The sequence below is a fragment of the Aotus nancymaae genome, unplaced genomic scaffold (genome assembly GCF_030222135.1).
Source record: "Aotus nancymaae isolate 86718 unplaced genomic scaffold, 86718_ANA_hifiasm-v0.15.2.pri h1tg000053l, whole genome shotgun sequence".
Taxonomy (NCBI): Eukaryota; Metazoa; Chordata; class Mammalia; order Primates; family Aotidae; genus Aotus; species Aotus nancymaae.
In genome coordinates this window covers 27,302,384-27,326,363 of record NW_026988467.1, presented here as the reverse complement: position 1 = coordinate 27,326,363, position 23,980 = coordinate 27,302,384, and the positions used below count along the sequence as shown (strand labels likewise).

Sequence of the window (23,980 nt, the reverse complement as noted above, 5' to 3'; positions counted from 1 at the left end):
CAGGGCCACGGTGATCTGGTGATTCTGGTGATTCTGGGTGGGCCGTCTGGGGACTTGGGCCTTGCAACTGTGAAGAATTCATTTAAATTTTCCACGGAGGGACTGGCTCCCAGCCTGGGCCACGTGAGTTATTTTGAGGCACTCCGGTCAGCGCTCTCTACCCTCGTCCAAATAAACGGGCCCCACCGAGTGGGCCTGGAAACCCCACCCAGCCTCGTTTACGGCCCTGCTGGGCTCTGTGGCTGTTCAGTAGCCGGAATCCGGCATTTGTACCCCCATCCCCTGCCCCAGGCTGGGTGGAGTGGGCAGAGGATGGTAAAATGTCCTGACCTATTCATGGCAGTGTGGTTTCTGGGCCAGGCAGGGGCATCCTGAACTGAAGAAAAATAAAAATAAAGGTAAACATAGCAATCCCAATGTCACCCCTCTGGGAGGCCTCCCTGCATGTGACAGGGCATGCGGTGCAGCTGGAGACGGGGAGAAGACCGTGACCCTGCCGGCCTACCGCGGGCACACAGCCCAGCGTGGGCAAAACCGCCCTGTGATTTTTCCACTGAGAAGTGCTTCAGGGCACTCGGGGTTGGCTCTGGCTGAGTGTCTGGGGGCCTGGGGGTCCCACTCCCTCTTTCCCACTGCTTTACCCCCCAGCCAGAGGCTCATGCCCAGCTGCCTTCTGTCTCCAAGGTAGCTCGCCTGGGAGGGTCGGAGAAGGTCTCACTGCCCCCTCGGAGCCAGCCTGGCTCTTTTCCAATCCTCTAGTGAGTGAAGCATCCTCAAGTCCAGGCCTGCTCAGGGCGTGGGGCAGGGGTGTCCCTCCCACGGAACAGCAAACAGAGAGGTTAAGTGACCTGCTTCAGGTCGCCCAGCAGGTCAGAGGCAGACTCAGCCAAACCGAACCTGAGTTCGGTGCTGAGAACCCCTGGGAAGCCTCAGAGAGCCTGAGTGAGGGGGAAGAGAAACATCAGTGCGGGGAGCTACCAGGGCTTGGCTGCTCTGCTCCCGTGTGGCTCAGGGAGGGCTTGTTCCCTGTCATTTCCTTTGCTGGGGTGCTTTGAAAGGAGAAGGACAGGCCAGGTACAGTGGCTCATGCCTCTAATCCCAGCACTTTGGGAGGCCGAGGCAGGAGGATTACTGGAGGCCAGGAGTTTGAGACCAGCCTGGCCAACATAGTGAGACCCCATCTCTAAAAAAAATACAATAATTAACTGGGCGTGGTGGTTCACGTCTGTGGTCCCAGCACTTTGGGAGGCTGAGGTGGAGGATCACTTGAGCCCAGGAGTTTGAGACCAGCCTGGACAACAAAGTGAGACTCCCATCTCTACAAAAAATACAATAATTAACTGGGCGTGGTGGTTCATGCCTGTGGTCCCAGCTACTCAGGAGGCTGAGGCAGGAGGATTGCTTGAGCCCAGGAAGTCAAGGTTGCAGTGAGCTGTGATCGCACCACTGCACTCCAGTCTGGGTGACAGAGCGAGACCCTGTCTCCAAAGGAAAAAAAAAAGGAGAAGGATATGTTTCAAGGCAGACTCCATCTTCCTGCCTCCTGTCTGAGCATCTTGGCTCTGACCTGAGATTTCTGAAGCCCCCATCTCCTTTCTGATTTTTTAACGATCTCAAACATACAAGGACATTGCCAGTACAGTAGGAAAGCTACTTTTCTCCTGGTCGTTGAGGCTAAGTTGCTGTCATAGTGCTCTACCCCTGCTGAATACTTGTGTCTATTTCTCACTAACAAGGACATTCTCCTACACACACATGCCATGTGGAAATCCCGGAGCAATCCTCACACGGTATCCCAGGTCCCTCCCTCAATGTCCTAGCCATTGAGTCATCTGTCTCTTTAGCCTGGAACAGCTCCTTGTTGAGTCTTGGTTTTGTGCCCTTGACATTGTTGGAGATTCCAGGCCGGTTTTGGAGAACGTTCCTTCTGTTGGGTTTGTCTCCTCTTGGCTACATCAGGCGGGGCATCCTCAGAGTGCTGATGACAGACAGACACTGCTTCTCCTCCTGCATCCCTGCAGGTGGCTCACGGTTCTGATTTGCCCTGGACGAAATCCACTTGGTTCCCTTGGTCGGCTTCTCCACTGCAGAGTGACTCTTTTCTCTTCATTGTGGAAAATGATTTTGCTGGGTCGGGACTTTGAGACCCCGTGAGTAGCCCCCTCCACACCAAACTTTGGTCATGCATTCATTTATTCACATCAGCCTGAACTCACGGTTTCCTGTTTTTTTCTCAGCGGGTGATGATGTGTTACTGTGGATGTTTATTTTGATGCTCAGAAGAACCCAGAGGGACCTCCATGCCGGCTCCTTGTCCCCAGTGATGTCCCTGTCATGCCTTGAGTTCTTCCTTACTTTCTGGCACAAAAGGCGTTTTAGGCTCATCTTGTTCTTTTCCTGGCCTGACCCTGGAATCAACCATTTCTCTAACAGAGGGGCTGATTTTAAGCTTTTTACCGGCCTCCCAAATGAGGCATCCAGTTATCATATTGTATGTGTGTGTATGCATGCAAGTTAGCTGTGTGTTAAAAAAGTGTATCTATGAAATACAATATTAAAAAAAGACCAGAAATTTTAAAGCTGAGGTTGGGCAGTTTTTTTTTTTTTTCTAAATACACTGGAAGCTTTAAGGGGGGCCTGGGATGGTGTCCTGGGCCCCTTGTGGTTTCTGCCTCGCCCCTTAGCCTATGAGGTGCACGCCCCTGACCTGGCCTCTCCCGCCTCGGCCAGCAGCACAGCCGAAGCCCAGAGGGGCGCAGGTGAGGCTGGAGTCCTGCCAGAGCAAACATAGCCCCTGTGCGGGGCCAAGGGAAACAGCACTGGGTCAATATTAGCTGGTGTGAAACAGGCCTGAGGAACGTGTGGTTCGCCCCCCTTGGCCTCTGGGAGGGAGAGGTGGACTCAGGCGCTCACAGGAGCACTCACCGTCGTCGGACCAGCCTCCTTCTGTGTGGATGGGGAAACTGAGGCCCACAGGTGGCAGGGCAGGGACTTGCCTTGGGTCACAGTGCTCAGAACCACACTCCTTTCTATATTCCTTTTTTCTGGAGACGGTCTTGCTCTGTCGCCCAGGCTGGAGTGCAGTGGTTCAATTATAGCTCACTGTAAGCTTGATCTCTTGGGCTCAAGGGATTCTCTTGCCTCAGCCTCCAGAGTAGATGGCCTACAGCTGCATTCTACCATACTGGCTAACTTAATTTTTTTTTGTAGAGATGGGGTATTGCAAAGTTGCCCAGGCTGGTTTTGAACCCCTAGTCTCAAGTGATCCTCTTGCCTCAGCCTCCCAAACTGTGTAGTCTCCCTTCTTTTCCGTCAGGTGTTTCTGCTTTTCTCCCTGTGGCTTCTGGGAAGCAGCAGAAGGCAGGTCAGCAAGCACTGGACTGGGAGTCAGGTGTTCTAGTCCCGTTTCTGTCCAGCTCTGCAGTGGGGCTCTGGGAATGTTACTGCTTCATTCTGGGCCCTTTGATCTCAAAGATTCCTTCTCCCTGAAAATTACAAACTCTGACTTTACTCCTTCTCCCTGAAAATTACAAACTCTGACTTTACTCCTTCTCCCTGAAAATTACAAACTCTGACTTTACTCCTTCTCCCTGAAAATTACAAACTCTGACTTTACTCCTTCTCCCTGAAAATTACAAACTTTGACTTCCGGTGCATCTGCTAGTTTAGGTCCTCAAAACCGAAATTCTTCAGGGGCCAGATAGAGAAGGTAAACGTGGGGTGTGACCAGCTGTGGGACAATAGGGAGAGGCGGGGATTGTGGAGAGCTGGAAACTGTGTGCCTGGCATGAAGACATTCAAAGTAAAACAATGACAAGATGGTGGGACCGTGTTGGTCCCAGCAAGCCCCGTGTCTGCAGGCCTGGATGATTGCTTTCAAGTGTAGCCGGCCTGAGACAGAGCAGGACAGAGCCCCAGCTCTCACACCGTGTCACACTGCCCACTGCACCTGACCCTGGAGAAGAGGGAGGCCTGGCTGGGGCTGAAGCATCCAGGCCCAGGAAAGCACCCTGATGGCTGCTGCAAGGCCTGGTGGTGAGACGTGGCCTCGAGAAGCAGGGAGCGATCAGGCCTGGGAGTGACGTGGTCCCTGGTGCAGCCCTTCAGCCGGGCTGTCTGCGATTTCATCTACATGCCAACTGCTGGGGTGTGCACACCCTCCCCTGCCCACCTCCTGCCTTGTCTGTGGGCCCTGCTGCCTCAGCCTCCTATCTCCCAACTCCAGCTGCTTCCCCCACCTCTCCTTCCTGCCACAAGCAAAAGTCACTGACCACCGACTGCTGTCCATACCCCGACCCAACCTCCCCAGCCCTCTCCAACCTCCCCAGCCCTCTCCAACCTCCCCAGCCCTCTCCAACCCTTGAAGAAGCTGAGAAGCTGCTTCTGTTCACCCTAGACCAGCATTTGAGTTCCAGTCTGCCACTTAGGATCTGGTCTCCAGGATCTTGGGCAAATGGCTCAATGTCTCAGAGTGTTGGTTTTCTCATCTGTAAAGCGGAGGGTCATCTGGCTTTGCTGGGTCACTGGATTGTGCTGTTGTGAGGACTGAACCAGGTAAGACAAGAGAGTGAGGTCCAGGCTGGGCTTGGCGGCTCACGCCTGTAATCCCAGCACTTTGGGAGACCAAGGCAGGTGGATCATGAGGTCAGGAGATCGAGACCATCCTGGCTAACATGGTGAAAACCCGTCTCTATTAAAATACAAAAAATTAGCTGGGTGTGGTGGCATGTGCCTGTAGTCCCAGCTACTTGGGAGGCTGAGGCAAGGGAATTGCTTGAACCTGGGAGGCGGAGGTTGCAGTGAGCCAAGATTGTGCCACTGCACACCAGCCTGGCGACAGAGCAAGACTCCATCTAAAAAATAAATAAAATAAAATAAAAGCAGCAGAATGAAAGTATTAGCAAAAACCATGGAGGAAAGTTTTCATAATCAGACACTTTGGCTGGCCATAGTGGCTCACGCCTGTAATCCAGCACTTTGGGAGGCCTAGGCGGGTGGATCACCTGAGGTTGTGAGTTTGAGACCAGCCTGACCAACATGGAGAAACCTGGTTTCTACTAAAAATACAAAATTAGCCAGGCGTGGTGGTGCATGCCTGTAATCCTAGCTACTGGGGTGGCTGAGGTAGGAGAACTGCTTGAACCCGGGAGACAGAGGTTGTGGTGAGTCGAGATGGAGCCATTGCACTCCAGCTTGGGCAACAAGAGTAAAACTCCGTTTCAAAAAAACAAAACAAAACAAAACAAAAAAACCTCAGACACTTTAGCAGATACTATAAATTAAATTATCAACAAATTCAAGTTCCTTTTAAAGATGGTGAAAAATCCCATAAGCAAATCCAGGGATTCTTGTGACTTACACTACAGGCAAAAGATGAATTTCCTTACCATCTAAGGAACACCTGCAAGTCAATAGGAACTAGACCAACAACTAGAAAAAAAAAGTGGGCAAAGGATCTGGGCAGTTTCTAAAAAAGGAAATATGTGAAAATATTCTTAACCTTCTAAAAAGAACTGAACTGCAAAGAAAACCGCTTTTTATCTATCATATTAGCGAAGATTAAGAAGTCTGATACCTCACTGTGTTGGTGAGGCTATGGGGGCAGTCTTTCACCTTGCTGCTGGGAGTGTGAACCGGTACAACTTCTGTGAAGGGCAATTTGCTGATATTGAAAAACTCTGGAATGCTCATACCCTTTAACCTAGTAATTCCGTGTTTAGGAATCTAACTTCCAAGTGTATTGTACTCACACATGTGAAAATGATACACACACAACAGTGTTTATTGCTATAGCGAGTGTAATTGCAAAGGGCTGGAAACAATCTATGTCTGTGTATGAAAATTTATTTAATAATGAGAGAGTCACACAAAGGAATAGTGTGCAGCCGAAATACAGACTGGGCACACTCTTCGTGTAGTTAAATGGAACAGGCTGGACGAGGTGGCTCATGCCTGTAATCCCAGTACTTTGGGAGGCCGAGGCTGGTGGATCGCCTGAGGTTAGGAGTTCGAGACCAGGCTGACCATCATGTTGAAACCCTGTCTCTACTAAAAATAATAAAAATTGGCCGGATGTGGTGGCAAGCACCTAGAATCCTAACTACTTGGGAGGATGAAGCAGGAGAATCCCTTGAACCCGGGAGGTGGAGGTTGTAGTGAGCTGAGATCGCACCACTGCACTCCAGCCTGGGTGACAGGGCAAGACTCCATCTCAAAAAAAAAAAAAAAAAAACAGATAAAACCAAACCCAAAAAGCAAAAAACAAAAATTAGCTGGATGTGGTCACAGGCGCCTATAATCCTACCTACTTGGGAGACTGAGGCAGCAAATCGCTTGACTCCAGGAGGCAGAGGTTGCAGTGATCTGAGATTGTGCCATTGCACTCCAGTCTGGGCAACAAGAGTGAAACTCCCTCCCCGCCGTCAAAAATAAAAATTAAATGGAACAATCTCTGAACACATTAAGTGAAGAACACCTGGTTCAGAGGTATGCTACTCTTTGTGATGCTGGTATGTATTTGAATGTATATGCATATGCATAGAAATCTCTGGAAGGAAACACCCTAAAATAGGTAATAGTGTTTGTCCGAGGTAAGAATAACAGGGTAACTGGGAGGGGCTGGATGAGTACTTATTTTTCATTGTATATCCTTTTGTATATTTTCAAGTTTGTATCATGTGCATTTGCTATCTACTAAAAAATAAATTTTCAAAAGTGGACAGAAAGGATATGACTTTACCCACAGGGAGGGGGGAGAATGTGAACATCTCACGCATCCCTGAGGGGTTGGTGGAGAGGAACGGGAGACAGAGAAGATCTATTCTCATTTTACATATCTCAGAATTCTGTTCAGTCCTATGCAGCATCAGGAGGTCATGTGGTGTGGTGGGAAGTATACAGCATTTCATGCCTGAGCGGGACATCTAAATACTCTCAGCAATCCTCAGTTTCTTAGGCTGTAAAATGGGGCAACACAGTGCCTCACTCACAGGGTTACATTTGTGCTTTGTCATGCTGCCCTTCAGCTTTCCCAGGCATCACCATGACCCTCTGCTAGCCCTGGGAACCCCCTCTGGGGCAGGTTCGTCTCCGCTGTCCCCCGCCAGGCGGGAGACAACCACATTGCTTAGCAAAGCAGCCGAGGTGGAGTGGAAAATGTCAGCCTCAGATAGCACCATGGGAAATGGCATGCTTCTCCGACCGCAAACGCCCCCACGCTTCCCTCCAGTATTTGGGGGAGTAGGGTGGGGCTGAGGCTGGTGAGGCCTTTATACCTTCCGGCCTTGTACCCCTAAGCTTTCTTGGCCAAGGCATCCTTGGGTGGTGGAGAATGCACTAGCAGAGGCCTCGGTCCTCTTGGCTGCCCCGCTCCGTGGGACCCGGGAGAGGTGCTGCATGTGGGCTGTGCTTCAAAGAAGGCCTTGGCTTCTCTGGAGAACTTCAGACAGAGTGCCAGCACCTGATTAGTGGGAATATTCCAAGGCTCAGTTGTCTGGCTATGACTCTGCAGTCCATAGGGAACCATTGAAAGTTCTTGAGCCAGGCAGGGCTTGTTCTGAATGAGCCATTCGGAAGTATGGTTGGCAAAGGGGAAGGTGACAGGTTGGGGACCACCTGTCCAGTCCAACTTTCTTATGGTTATCTTAATCTTCAAAGTAATTCTGCAAGAGGGGCTGACTTATTGTCACCTCCATTTTACAGTTGAGAAAACCGGAGCCGCCGAGGGTGATGAGATTGGCTGTTGGTCACACAGCCTGCCAGGGGCACAGCTGGGATGTGAGCCAGGTTTGTCCCCTCAGGGTCTGCGGACTTCCCCTACACCCGATACCTCCGTAGAGAGGGGCTCGCTATTTTTAGCCCACTGGTGTCATCTCGATCGTGCTTTTGACTAAGAGATGGCATTGTTACCAGGCTTCTCTTGTGATGCTGTCACTCACGTTGTGACTATTACTGGCCTCTGCCTTCCCCATCTGGAGTCCTTGGGGCTGCCACCTGTGGCCCCAGCCTCACCCAGCCCCAAGGCAGCCTGGACTGGGGAGGGATTGTGGTTGGAGGACTTCTGGAGCGGGGCACAGGGGATCCGGCGGGCACCCTGTACAGATGGCAGCCTCTGCAGCAGGACGTCTTGGTCATGGCTCTAGGGCCTAGCACAGTGCCTGGCACATAGCAGGCACTCGAGACATACTTGATGCTGCTTGGGTAAGTGAATGATGCAGTTGCCTGGCAGATTAGCGTATCCACACTGTCTCCCTGGATGAGGCCAGATCAGACCCAAGTTCCCTGTTGACAAGGCCGGTGTGTGCAGGGCCACAGGGTCTCCACACATGCATCCCAGAGTGGGGCAGCCTCACAAGCACAGGTGGCGGCTCCAGGCACCTCCGCAGAGCTGCTCTGCGGGCAGTGAGACCTGTCAGTCGCATGCATGGCCTAACTGGTCTCCTGATTTGTCAAAAGGTTTTAATTGTTCAAGTATATATATAGCTAGGTGTGGTGGCTCATGCCTGTAACCCCAGAACCTCGGGAGGCTGAGGTGGGAGAATCTCTTAGCTCAGGAGTTCGAGACTAGCCTGGTCAACAAATTGAGACCCCCATTTCTACAATATAACAAAATTAGCCAGGCATGGTGAGACCCCATTTCTACAAAAGATAAAAATATTAGCTGGGCATGGTGGTGCATGCCTGTGGTTTCAGCTACTTGGGAGGTTGAAGAGGGAGGATTGCGTAAGCTGTGGAAGCCGAGGCTGCAGTGAGCTGTGACTGTAGCGCAGGACCCTGACTCAGAACAAAGAAAACAATTATCTATGTATCTATATTCTGAATTTGTTGGTGGCCTAGACCTCCTGCTCTTTGGCCACTTGTTGGAGGACAGAGGCCCGGAGCCCCAGGTCCTATAGATCCCAGCCCTCTAAGCCCCTGGGCCAAAGAAACCCCTTCCCTGCTGGGTGGAGCAGTGTGGCTGGCCCAGGCAGCAGCCCCTGAAGCCTGGTTGGTCCAGGTGAAGCCTCTCCTTCTGCTCCCCGCCTTTCACCACAGCGAAGTCTCAGGTGTGGGGTGGGGCGGGGGATTGGACTGGGCAGTCGGGGTGGAGGAATGCAGAAAGATTTGGGAGGTGAGAGGGAAGTGGAATCCACAGGGCTTGGCGGCTGGGAGGAGGTGGAAGTGAGGTTGAGGAGAGAGAGGAAGCTCTGCTGTGGTCTCTGGCTGGGCAATGGGGAGGCTGGAGGGGCCAACATCCAGAGGGGTCGGTTTGAGATGTATGGTGTGCATGATGGGTGCAGGTGTGTGTGTGTGTGTGTGTGCGTGCATGCATGTGTGCATGCCATGCAGGGCTGCTGAGACTCAGTGGCTGATCTGGGCAGGGGCTAGCCACAGCTGAGGTCCCCAGAATAGGGATGGTGGCCCCAGAACAGCAGGGATGGCCCCCTCATGGCCTGGCCCTTCGGGCTGCCCTGTGCCCAGCACTGGCAGGAGAAACCGGAGTCACAATTGGGCTCTTCAGCCTGTAGCTGGCTGAAGATTTATGGGCGTCCTTGAGAGGGGTGCAGTCAGGAGGACTGGCTGGCTGACCAGGGCCACCCAGCTGTTTACCAGTGCCAAGGAATTCAAGGGCAGCGACATTGGAGGGGGTCCAGCCTCGGTGCAGCTGCTTGGAGTAACCTGCCTGGTGCTGGGGCCTGGCTGAGGGGGGCCAGGCCTCAGACAGCGTGGCTTTGGACTCCTCCTTAATGTTACAGACAGGAAAACAGAGGTGAGAGTTGGGAAGTGGCTATCCCGAAGCCCCACAGCAACTTTGTGCTCCAATCAAGACCAGAAGCCAGGCTAGGAAGGTAGCAGGGGGATGTGACGGAGAGCTGTCACTTGCTGAGATGATCTTGTTCACGTGTGTCCTTGTTCACTGCCTCCCCCACTAGAATGTTCCCTCCATGAGACCAGGGACCTTGTCTATCTTGTTCACTGCTATTCCTGAGAACCTAAACAAGGCTCTTGTTGCAGGGATGAAGTCAGAAGTCCTGGGCAGGCCTTTTTTATTTTCACATTATAAGATGTCCAGAGACAGGAAGTCCAGGAGTGGTGCAGAGGCTTCCTGATGCCATCTGGGATCCTGGCTCTTCCTCTCTCTCCTCTCTACCTCAGGGTATGGTTTTTGTCCTCATGCTCCCCAAATGGCTGCTGTGGCTCCAGGCATTGCACCTGCATTTCCAGAAGGTAGAAGGGAGTTTGGACAATGGGTAGAAGACATGTGCTTGTGAAGTCTATCCCTTTCAAATCAGCAAAGTTGCAGCTTTCCTAGAAGCGACTAAATAGCACATTGCTGAACCATATGTCGTAGTTCTCTACCTTGCTTCTTTTTTTTTTAACCATCTAGAGCCTGACCCCAGACTCGGTCTTCAGTGGGGCCTATCACTGTTATTTGGTGGTGGTTGTTTTATTTTTTAAAATAAAAATCCCCTAGCTGGGGGAACGCCCTAAGGAGAGATAACGCTTATTTTAATGGCAGATGTTCTATTCTAGCCACCAACTTCTTAAGGTGCCTGGGTCTCTGAAGTTTTTCCTGAGGATAGAGTCAGCAGCAGGGAGGAGGGGGCTCTGGCAGAGGCTGCTGCTTAGGAAGGAATTACCTAGTCCTCACAGCTATGGATGCGCTATGACCATCCTCACTCTACAGCTTGGAGTGAGGCAGAGGCTGGGTGGAGACCAGAGCCAGGAGGGAGCTGGCTTTCCCATCTTCCCATGGACAGCACTGGCTGCACCTGCGATCTGAAATGTTCCGTCCTGGGGTGTGCCCAGAGCTGATATTCAGCTGGAGGGTGCTGGCTCGGGTATGCAGGCTTTGCAGCCAGTGTCCCTTCTGCCTGCTGGTCCCATCTCCCCTCCTGCCTGCAGAGCCTGTGGCAGCAATAGACTAGGATATGGTGTCATGGTGCTCCTGGGTGCAGCCAGGGACCTCTGGACTGCCTGGCTGAGGGAGGCCTCCTTGGAGTGTCTGGCAGACAGTCAGGGTCCCCTGCCTGCCCACTGGACTGAGCGACTGGTCATCGGAAGGTCTGGTAGTCCTCAGGCCCCAGGCCTGTGGGCTGTCCTTGCCAGGCTGACCTTGCCAGGCTGAACCTCCAGGCTGACCTCAAGGCCTAGACCCCTTTCAGAGGCAGGGGAGTAAGGGAGGGACCCTGTGGGTTTCATGTGCAGGCCCTGGCCCTGGTGACAGTGCTGGGTTCAGGGCAGGAGACAGGAGAGAATGCTGGGCCGCTTCTTACATTTTTCAGGCCTTTGACCTTGGGGTTCTAGCCCCAAACCTCCAAGGTAGAAGTGAGGTGGGGCTCACAGCCAGGAGGGAGTCACAGGCCAGTGGTCTGGCAGGAAACTGACCGTCAGCCTGGGCAAGCTGCAGGGGGCACCCAGAAGCCCCTCGGGAGAAGAGATCCTGGAGCTACCTTGGCTACCACCACTCACATGCCTCCCACGCAGCTGTCCCCAAAGAGGACCTGTGTCCTGGCTCTGCTCCGGACCAGCTGTGTGTCTTGCAGCAGACCACTGGCCCCTCGGGTCTACGGGAGCTGATCAGTGCCTCTCTGCTGCCTTCCTCTGCTGGCTAGGGCTGGGGGGGCTCAGCTGAGAAAGGGTTTAAGGGACAGGAAGAATCATAGTGATAATCCTGATCAAAACACCTCCCACTGTGCAGTCCTCATCATGACCTGCCCCTCCTAAGTGCTTCATCTAGGTTAATGGAAAGGACACAAGACTCCCAAACTCTTTGTTTAAATATGAAAGCTAGCAGAGTCGTGGGTTTTATTTTTACCTCCAGGCATGTGGGTGAAGAGGGAAGTTCCACTGATGTTCTTTTGACTTAACAAAGAAAGCTTACAAGTAATTCTGCCTTTGAGGAAACAGAGTTGTCTGTTTAAATATTAATATACCATGGCAACAAATTATTAAGCAGGATAACCAGCCAGAATTACAGACCTTTGCAGGATCAAAGACGACTCTCTAGGATCTGGGAACCATCGAGAGGGTCTTAGAAGACTTCTTCGCCAGAAATGACATTGACAAGCGCAGTGTTGTAAGTAGATTTGTATCTGCCCTGCTGTGGCTGCGGAAGCATGGAACATTTTCTTTGTCCTTATCTTGATGAGTTCAGAGGGTCTGAAGTTTTCAAGAGTTCTGCCACTCAGCAAAGAGAGTATGAGAAGCAATCTGAAGAAGCTCAAAACTTATCGTTTGTAACGGAAAAGAGCAGAGTATAAATAGTGAGCTTATGTGGTGTTACCACCTGCACGTTCAGAAAACGAGATGGGCATTATCAAGATCCCCACCTTGTGCAGGAGGAAACTGAGGCTCAGGGACGTTCACGACTTGGCCAGGGTCACACAGCAAGGAAGCAAGGGCTGCATTTGTGCAGATGGGGACTGAGGTCTCAGTGGAGTGTGTTGGGCTCCAGCGACAGGGGGCCCAGGCTCTGCTGTGGCCTCCACTGAGCAGCTGTACCCCGTGGCTGCTGTAATAAAAGACCAGAAACATAGTGACTACAGCAACACACATTTATCATCTTATGGTTCTGGAGGCCAGAAGTCAGAAACGGGTTTCACTGAGCTAAAATCAAAGTGATTCCTTTTCTTTAGAGGAGAAGCCATTCCCGTGCCTTTTCCAGTTTCCGGATGCCGCCTGCACTCGTTGGCTTGTGGTCCTTCCTCCACCTGCAGAGCCGGGAGTGTGCCATCTTCCAGTCTCTCTCTGACTCGGATCTTCCTTCACTTACGGGGGCCCATTTGATGACCTCAGGGCCTCCAGATAATCCAGGATAATGTCCCCATCTCAAGATCCTGAATTTCATGGCACCTGTGAAGTTTCTTTGCCATGTAAGGCCGTGTATGTATGCTCAGGTTCCAGGGATTAGGGTGGATAATTTTTGGGGCATGAGGAGGATTATTCTGCCTATCACAGTGGCTTTGACCAAAGGGTCTGACCTTTGGGATGACAGCCATCCTCTCCATTGGGGGTTTGGTAGGAATGAAAATAAAGTGATTCAGGCTCGAATTCCACAGGGAGTGACTGAGGCCTCTGCCAAGGGACCAGTGTGTGCTGGAGGGTGACCTGGTGATGGACAAATGACTCCATCAGAACTCCTGTTTCTGCCAGGGAAGCAGTGCCCGAGGGGATGCCACTTGTGATCGGTCCAGGACTCAGAATCAGACAGATCAGGGTTTCAATCCTGGCTCTGCCTCTTCTTGGCCGCCTGAGTGTGGGTGAGATCGGGGAGCAGGGAGGGGCTGGAAGGGAGATAACAAGCAGATGCGTTCACGTGACCTCACTTCACATTCACCGCAGCCCTGCCAGGCCAGCTTCTGTTCCTCCCAACACTCCCCTGGGCCATATTGCAGAGGTGGAAACAACAGTTCAGAGAGATCAAGTGCTTTGTCTGAGATCACACAGCTACTAAGTGAGGAGCTGGGATTCCCCACGCCCCAGGATTCCCAAGCTGATGCCACCCACTCCACCTCCAGGGCTGTCTGCCATGTCTGTGCCCTCCTAGGCTGTGGCTTTCTTTCTTTTTTTTTTTTTTTATCTTTTTAGCTGTGGCTTTCTTTTCTTTTCTTTTTTTTTTTTTACAAGCTTTATTTTTTAAAATTTTTTTTTAATTGCATTTTAGGTTTTGGGGTACATGTGAAGAACATGCAAGATTGTTGCATAGGTACACACACGGCAGTATGATTTTGCTGCCTTCCTCCCCATCACCTATATCTGGCATTTCTCCCCATGCTCTCTCCCCAACTCCCCACCCCCTGCTGTCCCTCCCCTATTTCCCCCCCGACAGACCCCAGTGTGTGATGCTCCCCTCCCTGTGTCCATGTGTTCTCATTGTTCAACACCCGCCTATGAGTGAGAACATGTGGTGTTTGATTTTCTGTTCTTGTGTCAGTTTGCTGAGAGTGATGGTTTCCAGATTCATCCATGTCCCTACAAAGGACTTGAACTCATCCTTTTTTTATGGCTGGGCTGCGGCTTTCTTAATGTGTTAAGTCGACTTACTGCCTTTTTTATTTAAATCCCATCTCTTTTAAAATGAGACTTTATATTACTCCTATAAATGGAAAATCATGGAATTCATGGGCTAGTTATGTATATTTTTATAATGCACATTAAAATGAATTTATCACCATAAAAATGAGAAATGTTCATGCATAGACCACGTATAATTATTCCACATGCCACCAGTGTGTTTTATCCCTCTCTTTGGGAGTTGTCTCTGCACCTGTCCTGGTTTCACCAAATCACAATGTTATGAATGGCTATCATTTATTATGGTGTGAAATCATCAAGTGGCTTCCGTGCACATTCAAATGCAGACTCCCCAGCATAGGCCCTAAGGCTATGCTTTCCTGGCCCCTGCTTTCCTGATCTCCAGTTCCTCTGGCCTTGCTACTCTTAGACAAAAGAGGACTTCTTTTGTTGCTCTGCCTACCCAGTCAGAAGATCCCAGGCTAAGGGCCTGTGGAGCCAAAGTTCTTAACCACTGCACTGTGTCGTCCTTCTATGATGTCAGGCCTCAGCAAGGCTTATAAAGGAACAGAAATAGGCTTGAAAATGAAGTCAGGAAGGGATAGGCCAGGCTTCCCAGGAGCCCCAAGCTTGCAGAGTCCCCTTGGTCTCATTGACCCATGGAGAATGGTTTGATCAAGTCCACAGGCCAACTTTTGTGGCTTTAACAGAGCAACTCCTGCCAAGTGGGAGGAGCTTAGGGACTTTTTATAACCTCTCCTGGGGCAGAAATGATGGGCTGCAGCAGTGTCCAATCCTAATTCCATGATCTTCTGGGAGGGCGGGGCTTCATGGCAGTTCCTGTCTGCTCTCCACTTGGCATTGCAAAGGGGCTCAGCTGTGGGGCAAAGCAGGGCTTCTTCCAGAAATGCTCCATGTACTTCCTATTCCCTTCCTTTATTGCAATACGGGTAATTTATCATCTGAGGAAGGAGTAGAGATCCCAGGGTAGCTTGCTTAATGGTTGTGGCTTATTAATTCCAACTTTTCCAGAGATCAAGGGGGAAAGCAATCCCTGGTTTTGTGTGAGTATGGGAGGGGGTCTTGAGGCCCTCAAAGTGAGGTTTGGGTCTCACAGATTGCTGTGAAGAGTTATTAACCCAGCTGGAAGAGAAGCCTAGCCCAGGGCCTGGCACGCAGTTGATGGGTTTGCTTAGTGGTTATTCCTCTGTCCTAGTCTGGAGCCCTGCACGCCTCTTCATAGCTTAGGAAGAAATGCTGCTCGTGGCTCGGGGTGGGAAAGTGGGAGAGAGAACAGCAGCTCCAGGACGGCTTCTAGCACCAGTCGGACTCAGTTAAAATCCTCGCACCTTCATTGACCAACTGTGTGACCTTGCACGAATCACTCCCCCTCTCTGTGCCTCAGTTTCTTCATCTATAAAATGGGGATCATAATAGTACCTCTCTCAAAGGATCGAGGTGAGGATGAAAAGAGTGAATCCAGGAGCATGGCTAGAAGAGGCAGGAAATGCCTCCTAAACAATAGCTATTTTTGTAGCCAGACAGATCTGGGTTTGGATCCTGCATCAGTACTAACTACTGTGTGATTCTGGGCAAGTGCCTTGACCTCTCTGGACAGCTGTTTCCTCATCTGGAAATGGGCTTGGTAACAGTCCTGGCCTCCAAAGTTGGCAGTGTGCTTCTAGTAAGCAGGACATGTGAAAGGGTGGAACCCCCACCCTGGTGCAGAGTAGGGCCTGATGGCGGCGTTAGGGTCCGTCCTCCCCAGAGGCCCCTCCTGGGAATGGCAGAGGGTGGTGGGGTGCTCTGAGGCAGGGTGCCTCCCTGCCCCCGCTCCCCCTCCCCAGCTGCCCCGCCCCAGCTGTGACGACCTTGTCCCTGCCTGTCTAAGGGGCAGGAAGGAAGTGAGGAGGGCAGCCAGCAGCTTCCCCTTTTCTGCCCTGCTCCAGGCCCCAGGCTCTTTCCCCCGCAGAGCCTCAGAGGAGGGGACGACAGCATCATGGCCCCCCGCCCGTCTGCCGTCCGCCAGACCTGCTGCTGCTTCAACGTCCGAATTGCCACCACTGCTCTGGCCATCTACCATGTGGTGAGTGTGTGGGCCCCGGGTGTGCGTGTGTGTGTGTGTGCTTGTGTGAGTGAGTTATGTGTGTCTGCGGTGACCCCTCATCTATGGAGCCCCGCAAATGAGAGAACTCCTGCTCACCACCTCTCTGGGGGACCCTGGGCAAATCCCTGTCCTGCTCTGGGTCTCAGTTTCCTCCTCTGTCAAATGGCGGGGGGACCCTGGGGAGACTCCGCAGGAGTGAGCAGTAGGGGAGCAGGAATCCCCTTTTCAGGCAAATGTAACTGACATTCACTCGGAGGCTGGCTCCGTTTCTGCCTCTGTGAGATGGGGGACAGTAGCAGCTGGAAGGTTATTTGTGTGCAAAGCCAACAGCAGATGTGAAAGTGCTTTGGAAGCCAGGGATCTTGAGAGGGACGTGGGCTGTGACTGTTTGACCACGATGTGCGGTCGGCCGCAGACACAGCCCTGATTCTTCCCTTGGGTCCCGGACAGACCCTGGGCCGCTCCGGGGGACGAGAGATGGGCAGCTCCCCTTTGCGCTTCCAGTGGGGAGGCAGGGGCCGAGTCCTCTTAGCCTCCAGCTTAGTCAAACCACGGCCTTCCGCCCACCAAAGAGAACTCCAGACCGGTGCTGATAATCAGGGTAACTCGCCCAGCCCGGCTCTCTTTGGGCAACTTGAAGTCGCAGCTGTCACTGGCTCCTCCTTTCCTGGTACTCACAGTGTGGCTGTGGGCAAGTCACAGAGTCCTGGGGCCAGGGCTCGCCCTCTGCCTGGGGTGGCTGAGGGTCAGGGTCCTTGTTCTGTCCTGCCTAGACCCACTCCGCCCCCAAACTCCTGGCCAACCCATCTCCCCCAGACTCAGATAACTTCCTCCTGGGGTGACTCAGGGCCTGTAGTTAACAGTTTTCTCATGAGTCTGGAAGATCTTCCTCAAAATGAGCCTAGATCACCATCCTGCAGTGGTGGCTGTAAACTTAGACCTGCCTGCCTCTGCTTCCTGTCACAGGCAAAGCAGGCAGAGCTGTGGCAAGAGCCCAGCCTTCAAGGGGGTGATGCTGTTCAATGGTTAGCACACAGCCTCTGGATCCGGACTCCTGCATGTAAATCCTGGCTTCCCTACTTCCCAGCTGTGCAGCCTTGGGTGACTTACTTAACCTCTCTGAGCCTCAGTTTTCTCATTAAAAAAAAATGGGGCTGTGAATAATCATACCCGTCTGATAGGGTATGTTGTGAGGCTCAGGGAGTTGATATATACAAAACATTCAGAACTGTGCCTGACGCACAGGTGAGTACTTTATTATTCGTTGTGCATCAGACATGGCACCTGCTGTCAGCATTCTTGGAGTCAAGCTGTCAGATTCAAGGACTCTAGTTTTGACAGGAGCAACTCAGAGGTTGTTTTTTCCAGCTCCCGCCAGGGCAAGAGCTGAGAGAAGCAAATCACTCTTTGGGTGTCCCTGTACCCTGTCTTTGAGGACTTTAAGCTCTGAGACTATGCAGCATTCTTGGGAGGACAGTGTGGCACGCAGGGACATCTCACATGTAGCAAGTCCCTGGGTCCTCACCCTAGCTCTGCCACTAATTGGCTGTGTGACCTTGGACAAACCTCTCTCTGGGCCTCAGTTTCCCTTTTATACAGTCAGGGGTGAGGTGATGTTAACTGCCTCAGAGGTCTCCAGCTCTGACGCCTCCAGGGTCCAGGCAGGACATGTGAGTGACAGCAGGGGGCAGATGGGCCTGCAGTGAACTTGGGATCCCTTGCTTGGCACACTTTGTGGCTGTTCTCTGTTTTTGCTGATTGTTGCCACGAAGGATTGTGGGTCCTGGTGGCCACTCTTCTGATGTTTAGAGAATAAGGAGCAGGCTTATTATTATTATTATTTTTGAGACGGAGTTTTGCTCTTGTTGCCCAGGCTGAAGTGTGATGGCACGATCTCAGCTCACCGCAACCTCTGCCTCCCGGGTTCAAGCGATTCTCCTGCCTCAGCCTCCTGAGTAGCTGGGACTACAGGTGTGAGCCACTATGCCCAGCTAGTTTTGTATTTTTAGTAGAGACGGGGTTTCTCCATGTTGGACAGGCTGGTCTGGAACTCCTGACCTCAGGTGATCTGCCCGCCTTGGCCTCCCAAAGTGCTGGGATTACAGGGGTGAGCCACTGCGCCGGGCTAGGAGCAGGCTTTTGTGTCACATCTTCTGATGTTTCAATGCTAGCGATTGATGCATGGTAGAAAAAAAATCTCTGTGCTGGCCAAGTTGAATCCATTTGCAGGCTGTGTAGACCCAGAGGCTGCCCTGCAAACTCTGCACTGTGGGGCTGTAAGGTTTTCTTGTTGATTGTGCCATCCGATGTCCTCAACTGTAAATAGTGTTGTGAGATACGGTCCCTGCTCACAGAGCTGAAGAATGTGCGGGCCCAAGCAATCAGAGAAGACTTCTTGGAGGTGGTGCAGGAGGGAGAGTTTGACTGTGGGCAGGATGGAAGGGGAAGAGAAACAGGTGAACGACGGTGTATGTTTTTGGCTTGTATAGGGACATAAAAGAGACCAACCTGGAGTTTGGGGAGGAAGTGATATAGGTTTTAAGTGACAGGCTAAGAATTTGGACCTTCCCTGTAGTGCGCCATTGATATTTTGTGCTGCATAATTCTTTGCCGTGGGGGACTGAATAATGCGCTAGAGGAAGTTCAGCAGTATCTTTATTCTCTACCCACTAGATACGAGCAGCACTGTCCCTCTCCCCACCCTGCCAGTTGTGATAACCAGAAATGTCTCTAGTTACAGGGCCCAGCCTCTCCCAGTTGAGAACCAATGCCTATGAGTGATGAGATATTCTAGAGCAGGAGAAGGCATAAGAACAGAGGGGTGTCCTGCAAGCTGTGTGCTCAGCCCAGGTTATCTCCAGGCTGTGGTCCTCGATTGACTCCAGTTGGGGGTTACCTTCCTGCTCCGCCCCCAAAAGAGTCCTCTCTCCTTCCCAGAAAGGGCAGGACCTGGGGGTTTTCCCAGAGCCTAGCAGTTGGTAACAGGTGTGCTGACAGGACTTTGAGCATCTGGATGGAAAAAAAGATGCTGTGGTCCAGATGTGTCAATTGCCCATGCTGGCTGTCATCTGGACCCAGCCATGGGTGACGACTCTGCACATTCTGAGCTATTTGTGGACTTGACACCTCTGGGGAGGGTTAAATTGGGCCCTTGTCATCCTGAGACAGTGCCACGCTCTATTGAGTCTGGGGGCGTTATTATAGGAGGACGCTTTCCTGTCCAATGAAGGAAGCCTGATCCGTGGCTTTGGGCTTGGGGGCCTTCCTCGGGATGTCACTGGGTTTGTGTAGAGGGTTCTCTGGGTCGTTCAAACTTGCATACTTTGGGAAGCCAGTAAACTTTGTTTCTTTTTAAAAAATTTATTCTTTTTTCCAAAGTTCAGTAACTTGCCCATCTTTTGTTGCTTTTGTTTTTAAGAGATGGGATCTTACTCTGTCACTCAGGCTGGAATGCAGTGGTGCCATCACAGCTCACTGCAGCCTTGAACTCCTGGGTTCAAGGGATCCTCCCCCCTCAGCTTCCTGAGTAGCTAAGATCACAGGCGCACGCCACCATGCCCAGCTAATTTTTAATATATTGTTTGTAGAGATGGGGGTCTCACTATGTTGCCCAGGTTGGCCTCAAACTCTCTGCCTCAAGTGATCCTCCTGCCTTGGCCTCCCAATGCATTGGGATTACAGGCATAAGCCACAGAGTCCAGCCTAGAGAAATTTCTTAAATTGGTCTCTTGGGTCCTGGCTTTTTGTCAACCTGAAGCATGTCCTAAGTCAATGGCAGAAAGTGGGCAACCCCAGAAGACCCTTTTGCCCAGCAATCTCTCCCTCCCTGACCCCTCTTCCCCAGGGCGCCTGGAATTCCACTGTTAGAAATGCATTGTCTGGGTTAAAAAACTTAACACCTGCTATGATTTCAACAGTGTAGAAACAGGATACGTCAGAACAAGGCCAGGAGGAAATGTGGCTGCGTCTGGGCTCTAGGATGGCGAAAGCTCTATTTCTTTTAGTTTTTTGTATTTTCCATATTCGGTACAATGAGCACGTACTCAGAACGGGTTTAGATTTACGAAAACACTGCAAACACAGTACAGATAGTTCTTGTGTCCCCGGTGCCTGGTTCCTCTATTGCTAACATCTCAACGTTAGTGCGGTACGTGTGTCGCAATGGGCCGATGAATATTCACGGGCTGTTACGAACTAAAGTCCACGCTTTGCCCCTATTTCCCCAGCTTTCCTCCTACATCCTTTTTCTGTTCCAAGATTGCATCCAAGGTGCCGCGTTGCATTTAGTCTTCATGCTTCCTTAGGTTCCCCTCGGTATGATAGCTTCTCAGATTTGTCTTGTTTTTGATAATCTTGACAGTTCGAGGAGTAGGTGTCAGGCATTGTGTCAAACGCTCCTCAGCCGGGACCCCTGGCGGTTTTCTCATGATTAGACTGGGAACGTGCTTTCGGGAGGAAGACCACAGAGGTGACATGCCAGTCTCAGAACATCGTACTAAGAAAAGGTTCTGCCAGCTTGACTCGCCACTGTTGCTGGTGACGCTGAGCCCCGGCTGAGGTTGCTCCCTTGTAAAGTTACTGTGTTTCCCTCCTTCCTGCGCTGTATGTTTCAGGAGGAAGTCACTGCGCTGCTTCACGCAGCCCAAGTTTGATGAATGGGGAGTTCTGCCCACCTCCTTCCGGGCAGTGTAGCTACATAAATTACTGGGAATTTCTCAAGGAGATTTGTCTGTTCTCCCAGCTTATTATATAAATAAATGATTTATTTATATTACAGGGACTCAGGGATCTTTATCGTATGCTTTTGGTTATAATCCAATGCTGCTTTACTTGGTTGCTCAAGTGTGCTACTTTTAAATTGGAAAAAAAAAGTAAGGCCGGGCACGGTGGCTCACACCTACAATCCCAGCACTTTGGGAGGTTGAGGCAGGTGGATCACTTGAGGTCAAGAGTTCAAGACCAGCCTGGCCAACATGACAAAACCCCATCTTTACTAAAAATACAAAAAATTAGCCAGGCGTGATGGCGGAAGCCTGTAATCCCAGCTACTCAGGAGGCTGAGGCAGGAGAATCGCTTGAACCTGGGAGGCGGAGGTTGCAGTAGGCCGAGATCATGTCGCTGCACTCCAGCCTGATGGAGTGAGACTCTGTATAAAAAAAGAAAAAAGTAAGGCATTTGAAGAAGGGATCTCTATTGCCTGACGTGGTAGAGATATGTACCCCCATGTCTTTCTGTGCTCGGCCCCAGGCCGGGATATAGCCCTGACTCATTCAAGACATCTGTCCTCGAGGGGCCAGTTTGCCAAGGAAAAACTGTGACAAGGACAACGGATGACACTGCTGGCTGTGATGGGGGCACAGATGTGGGGCTGGAGGTTGGGATTCGGGAACAGCTTCTTGGAGGAGGTCTGAGTCCTAAGGATGAGTAGGGCTTTGCATGGGGAAAGAGGCCACGCTGGGAAAGAAAGAGGCCATGCGGGCAGGGGGAGTAGCATGAACACGGGCTTGAAGGGGAAGGACCTGCGGTGCTTCAGAGACCTATGAGATTTGCCAAGCTGAGTTAGGAGGGGTGGCCCACGCGGTGTGTGGGGGAAGAGGGTGGAGTGGTCCCCAGGGGTGAGACTTGCCCAAGTCCTTTGCTTTTATAAGCTTCATAGCTAAGAAGCTGGATCTCTGCTTGGCCCATCTGCTCATTTTACAGATGAGAAAACAGGTCCAGCAGGGATCCTGACTTGCTCCCAGACACATGGGGAGGTGGGGCAGGTGCTTGCTTCAGGCCCTGATGCTGGCACACAGGCGTGTGGAATGATCCAGAAAGTGGGCAGATGAGCTCCTTCCCTGGCCCATGGCTGGGTGGTGTGTCTGTCTGGGAGCCCCTGCCCTCATCCAGCCCCACCATTCATTTCTTCTTTATGGTCCAGTTCACAGGAAGCTTCTTTTTCCAGAAGCTCTCCTGGTTTGTCCTCCTTAGAACTAATGGGGCTCCTTTCTCTGCTTCACTTTGGGTGCAGTGATTTGTGATTGAAAAGAACACAGGACCATCTCCATTACTCACCAGTGATGTCACTTGAGCAGGCGGGCACCTTTGTTATCTGAGCCTTGCTTTCTTATCTGTAAATAGGGCCAGTGGTCCCTGTCTCAAAAGTGATCATTTGGAGGAGGCCCCAGGGAAGCCGGGTGGGGGGCTCACAGATAAGTGCCTGAAGTGGGCTGTGGAAGAACACAAGGCCCCCTCCCTTTTTTTGAGGGTGAGTCTTGCTCTGTCACCCAGGCTGGTGTGTAGTGGCATGATCTTGGTTCACTGCAACCTCTGCCTCCCAGGTTCAAGTGATTCTCATGCCTCAGCCTCCCAAGTAGCTGAAATTACAGGTGCGTGCCACCACTCCTGGCTTTTTTTGTATCATTAGGAGAGACAGGGTTTCACCATGTTGGCCAGGCTGGTCTTGAACTCTTGACCTCAAGTGATCCACCAGGCTTGGCCTCCCAAAGTGTTGGGATTATAGGCATCAGGCATCATGCCTGGCCCCTCTTCCCTGTTGAAAGTTCATCTCTTTGGGGTTGGAAAAAGGGCCCCAACTGCCAGGTGCAGAAAACCCTGAGTGAGAATCTGTTAGAACCCCCGGGCTGGACAGAGAGGCCGTGTTCTCTGCCACCGCAGCTCTGTTTCCTTCACGGAGGGATGAGGAGGCTGGTGGGGGCAGGGTGGGAGTTGTGGACCCTCCTCAGTGTCAGAACTGAGCTGTTCTCACCTCAGGGGTGTGAACCCAGCTTCTAAAAGCAGGAGGCCCCATGGCCTGTCTCATTGAGAGTAGCTGGTGGGCCTAGCCTAGCCTGGCTGAGACTTCTCTGTTGCCATCCTGGCCCTGAGGCCTCCAGGAAGTGTGGCTTTTATTTTGAGCCTAGAGCAGTGGCCTGGAACCAGGACTTTGCTCTGAGCTCACTGTGAGGCGAGTGTTGGTCTCCCAGGGGACCCCACCCTGCCAGGGGAAGTGAGGCAAAGCACCCCCTCCTGAGGCAGGAAGCAGAGCCGGGAGCTGCAGCGCCTCTGCCCTGTGCAGGGGTTGCTCGGGACAAGGCACCCCTCCCCCAGCCTCGGTTTGCTCCCCTGTCAAGCGGGGTTCATTAAGCCCCATTTGTGGCACCTGACAAATGGCAGCTGCCTCCTCTGAGGCCTCCATTTTACAGATGAGAAAATCAAGGCTCAGGAGGGCAAGCGACTCTGCAGCCTGTGTTGGATAAAGAACCGGAGCCCAGGTGTCTGCTTCAGGCAGAGGCAGGGAGGGCAGGCTTCCTGGCAGCCACAGGATGGGTAGGGGTCAGTTCTGCCATCCCCAGAGCCTTGTTCTGAGAAGCACAGAGCTGATTTCAATTTTACCTGCAACATCAGAAAAATGTGGGACTAATGTCAGAACCTGTCTCACGACACTGGCACAAGGATGACGTGAGAATGTAGGGTTGGTTGGCACTCCCCATCTGCAGGTTCCACATCTTTGGATTTCGAATTGAAATACTCAAATGCAGAACCCGTGATACAGAGGGCCGACTGTCTATGTTCAGAAAAGGACCTGGCATCTAATAAATGCACAATACTAATAGCGTCAATATTTATCGTCACTGTTGTGGGTCTTTACTCTGAAGATGGAAGTGATGGTTTTGGGGAATCGTTTGGGAGTTGAGGATGCTTCCCCAGATATCTAGGAAGTGGAGGGTGACAAGGCCTTGGGTTGCACCTGGAGGCCAATTCTGAGCCCCCCGCCAGCTGCTCCTAAAGGGAGATTTGGTAAGCTACCCGCCAGCCAGAATCTCTCTGCTGCTGGGATTCACTGGCACTGTTTGCCTTTGTGGCAAAGTTAGCTGCAGGTGACAGCCTCCTCCAGC

General features: G+C 51.8%; 1 protein-coding gene across 3 annotated transcripts in view; it reads left to right on the top strand.

The window, feature by feature from the left end:
• Positions 1-12,778: 12,778 nt before the first annotated feature.
• Positions 12,779-23,980, top strand: part of LAPTM5 (lysosomal protein transmembrane 5) — a 28,942-nt gene continuing 17,740 nt past the window's right edge. Inside the window, exons 1-2 of one of the 3 annotated variants that reach the window (XM_012440124.2) lie at positions 12,779-12,864; positions 15,945-16,081. In XM_012440124.2, coding sequence (XP_012295547.2) covers positions 12,800-12,864; positions 15,945-16,081 — 202 coding nt within the window. In that variant the 5' untranslated portion in view covers positions 12,779-12,799. Of the gene's footprint in view, positions 12,865-15,898; positions 16,082-23,980 lie in introns of those variants that run through there. The other 2 variants (XM_012440125.2, XM_012440123.2) reach the window with 2 other exon arrangements.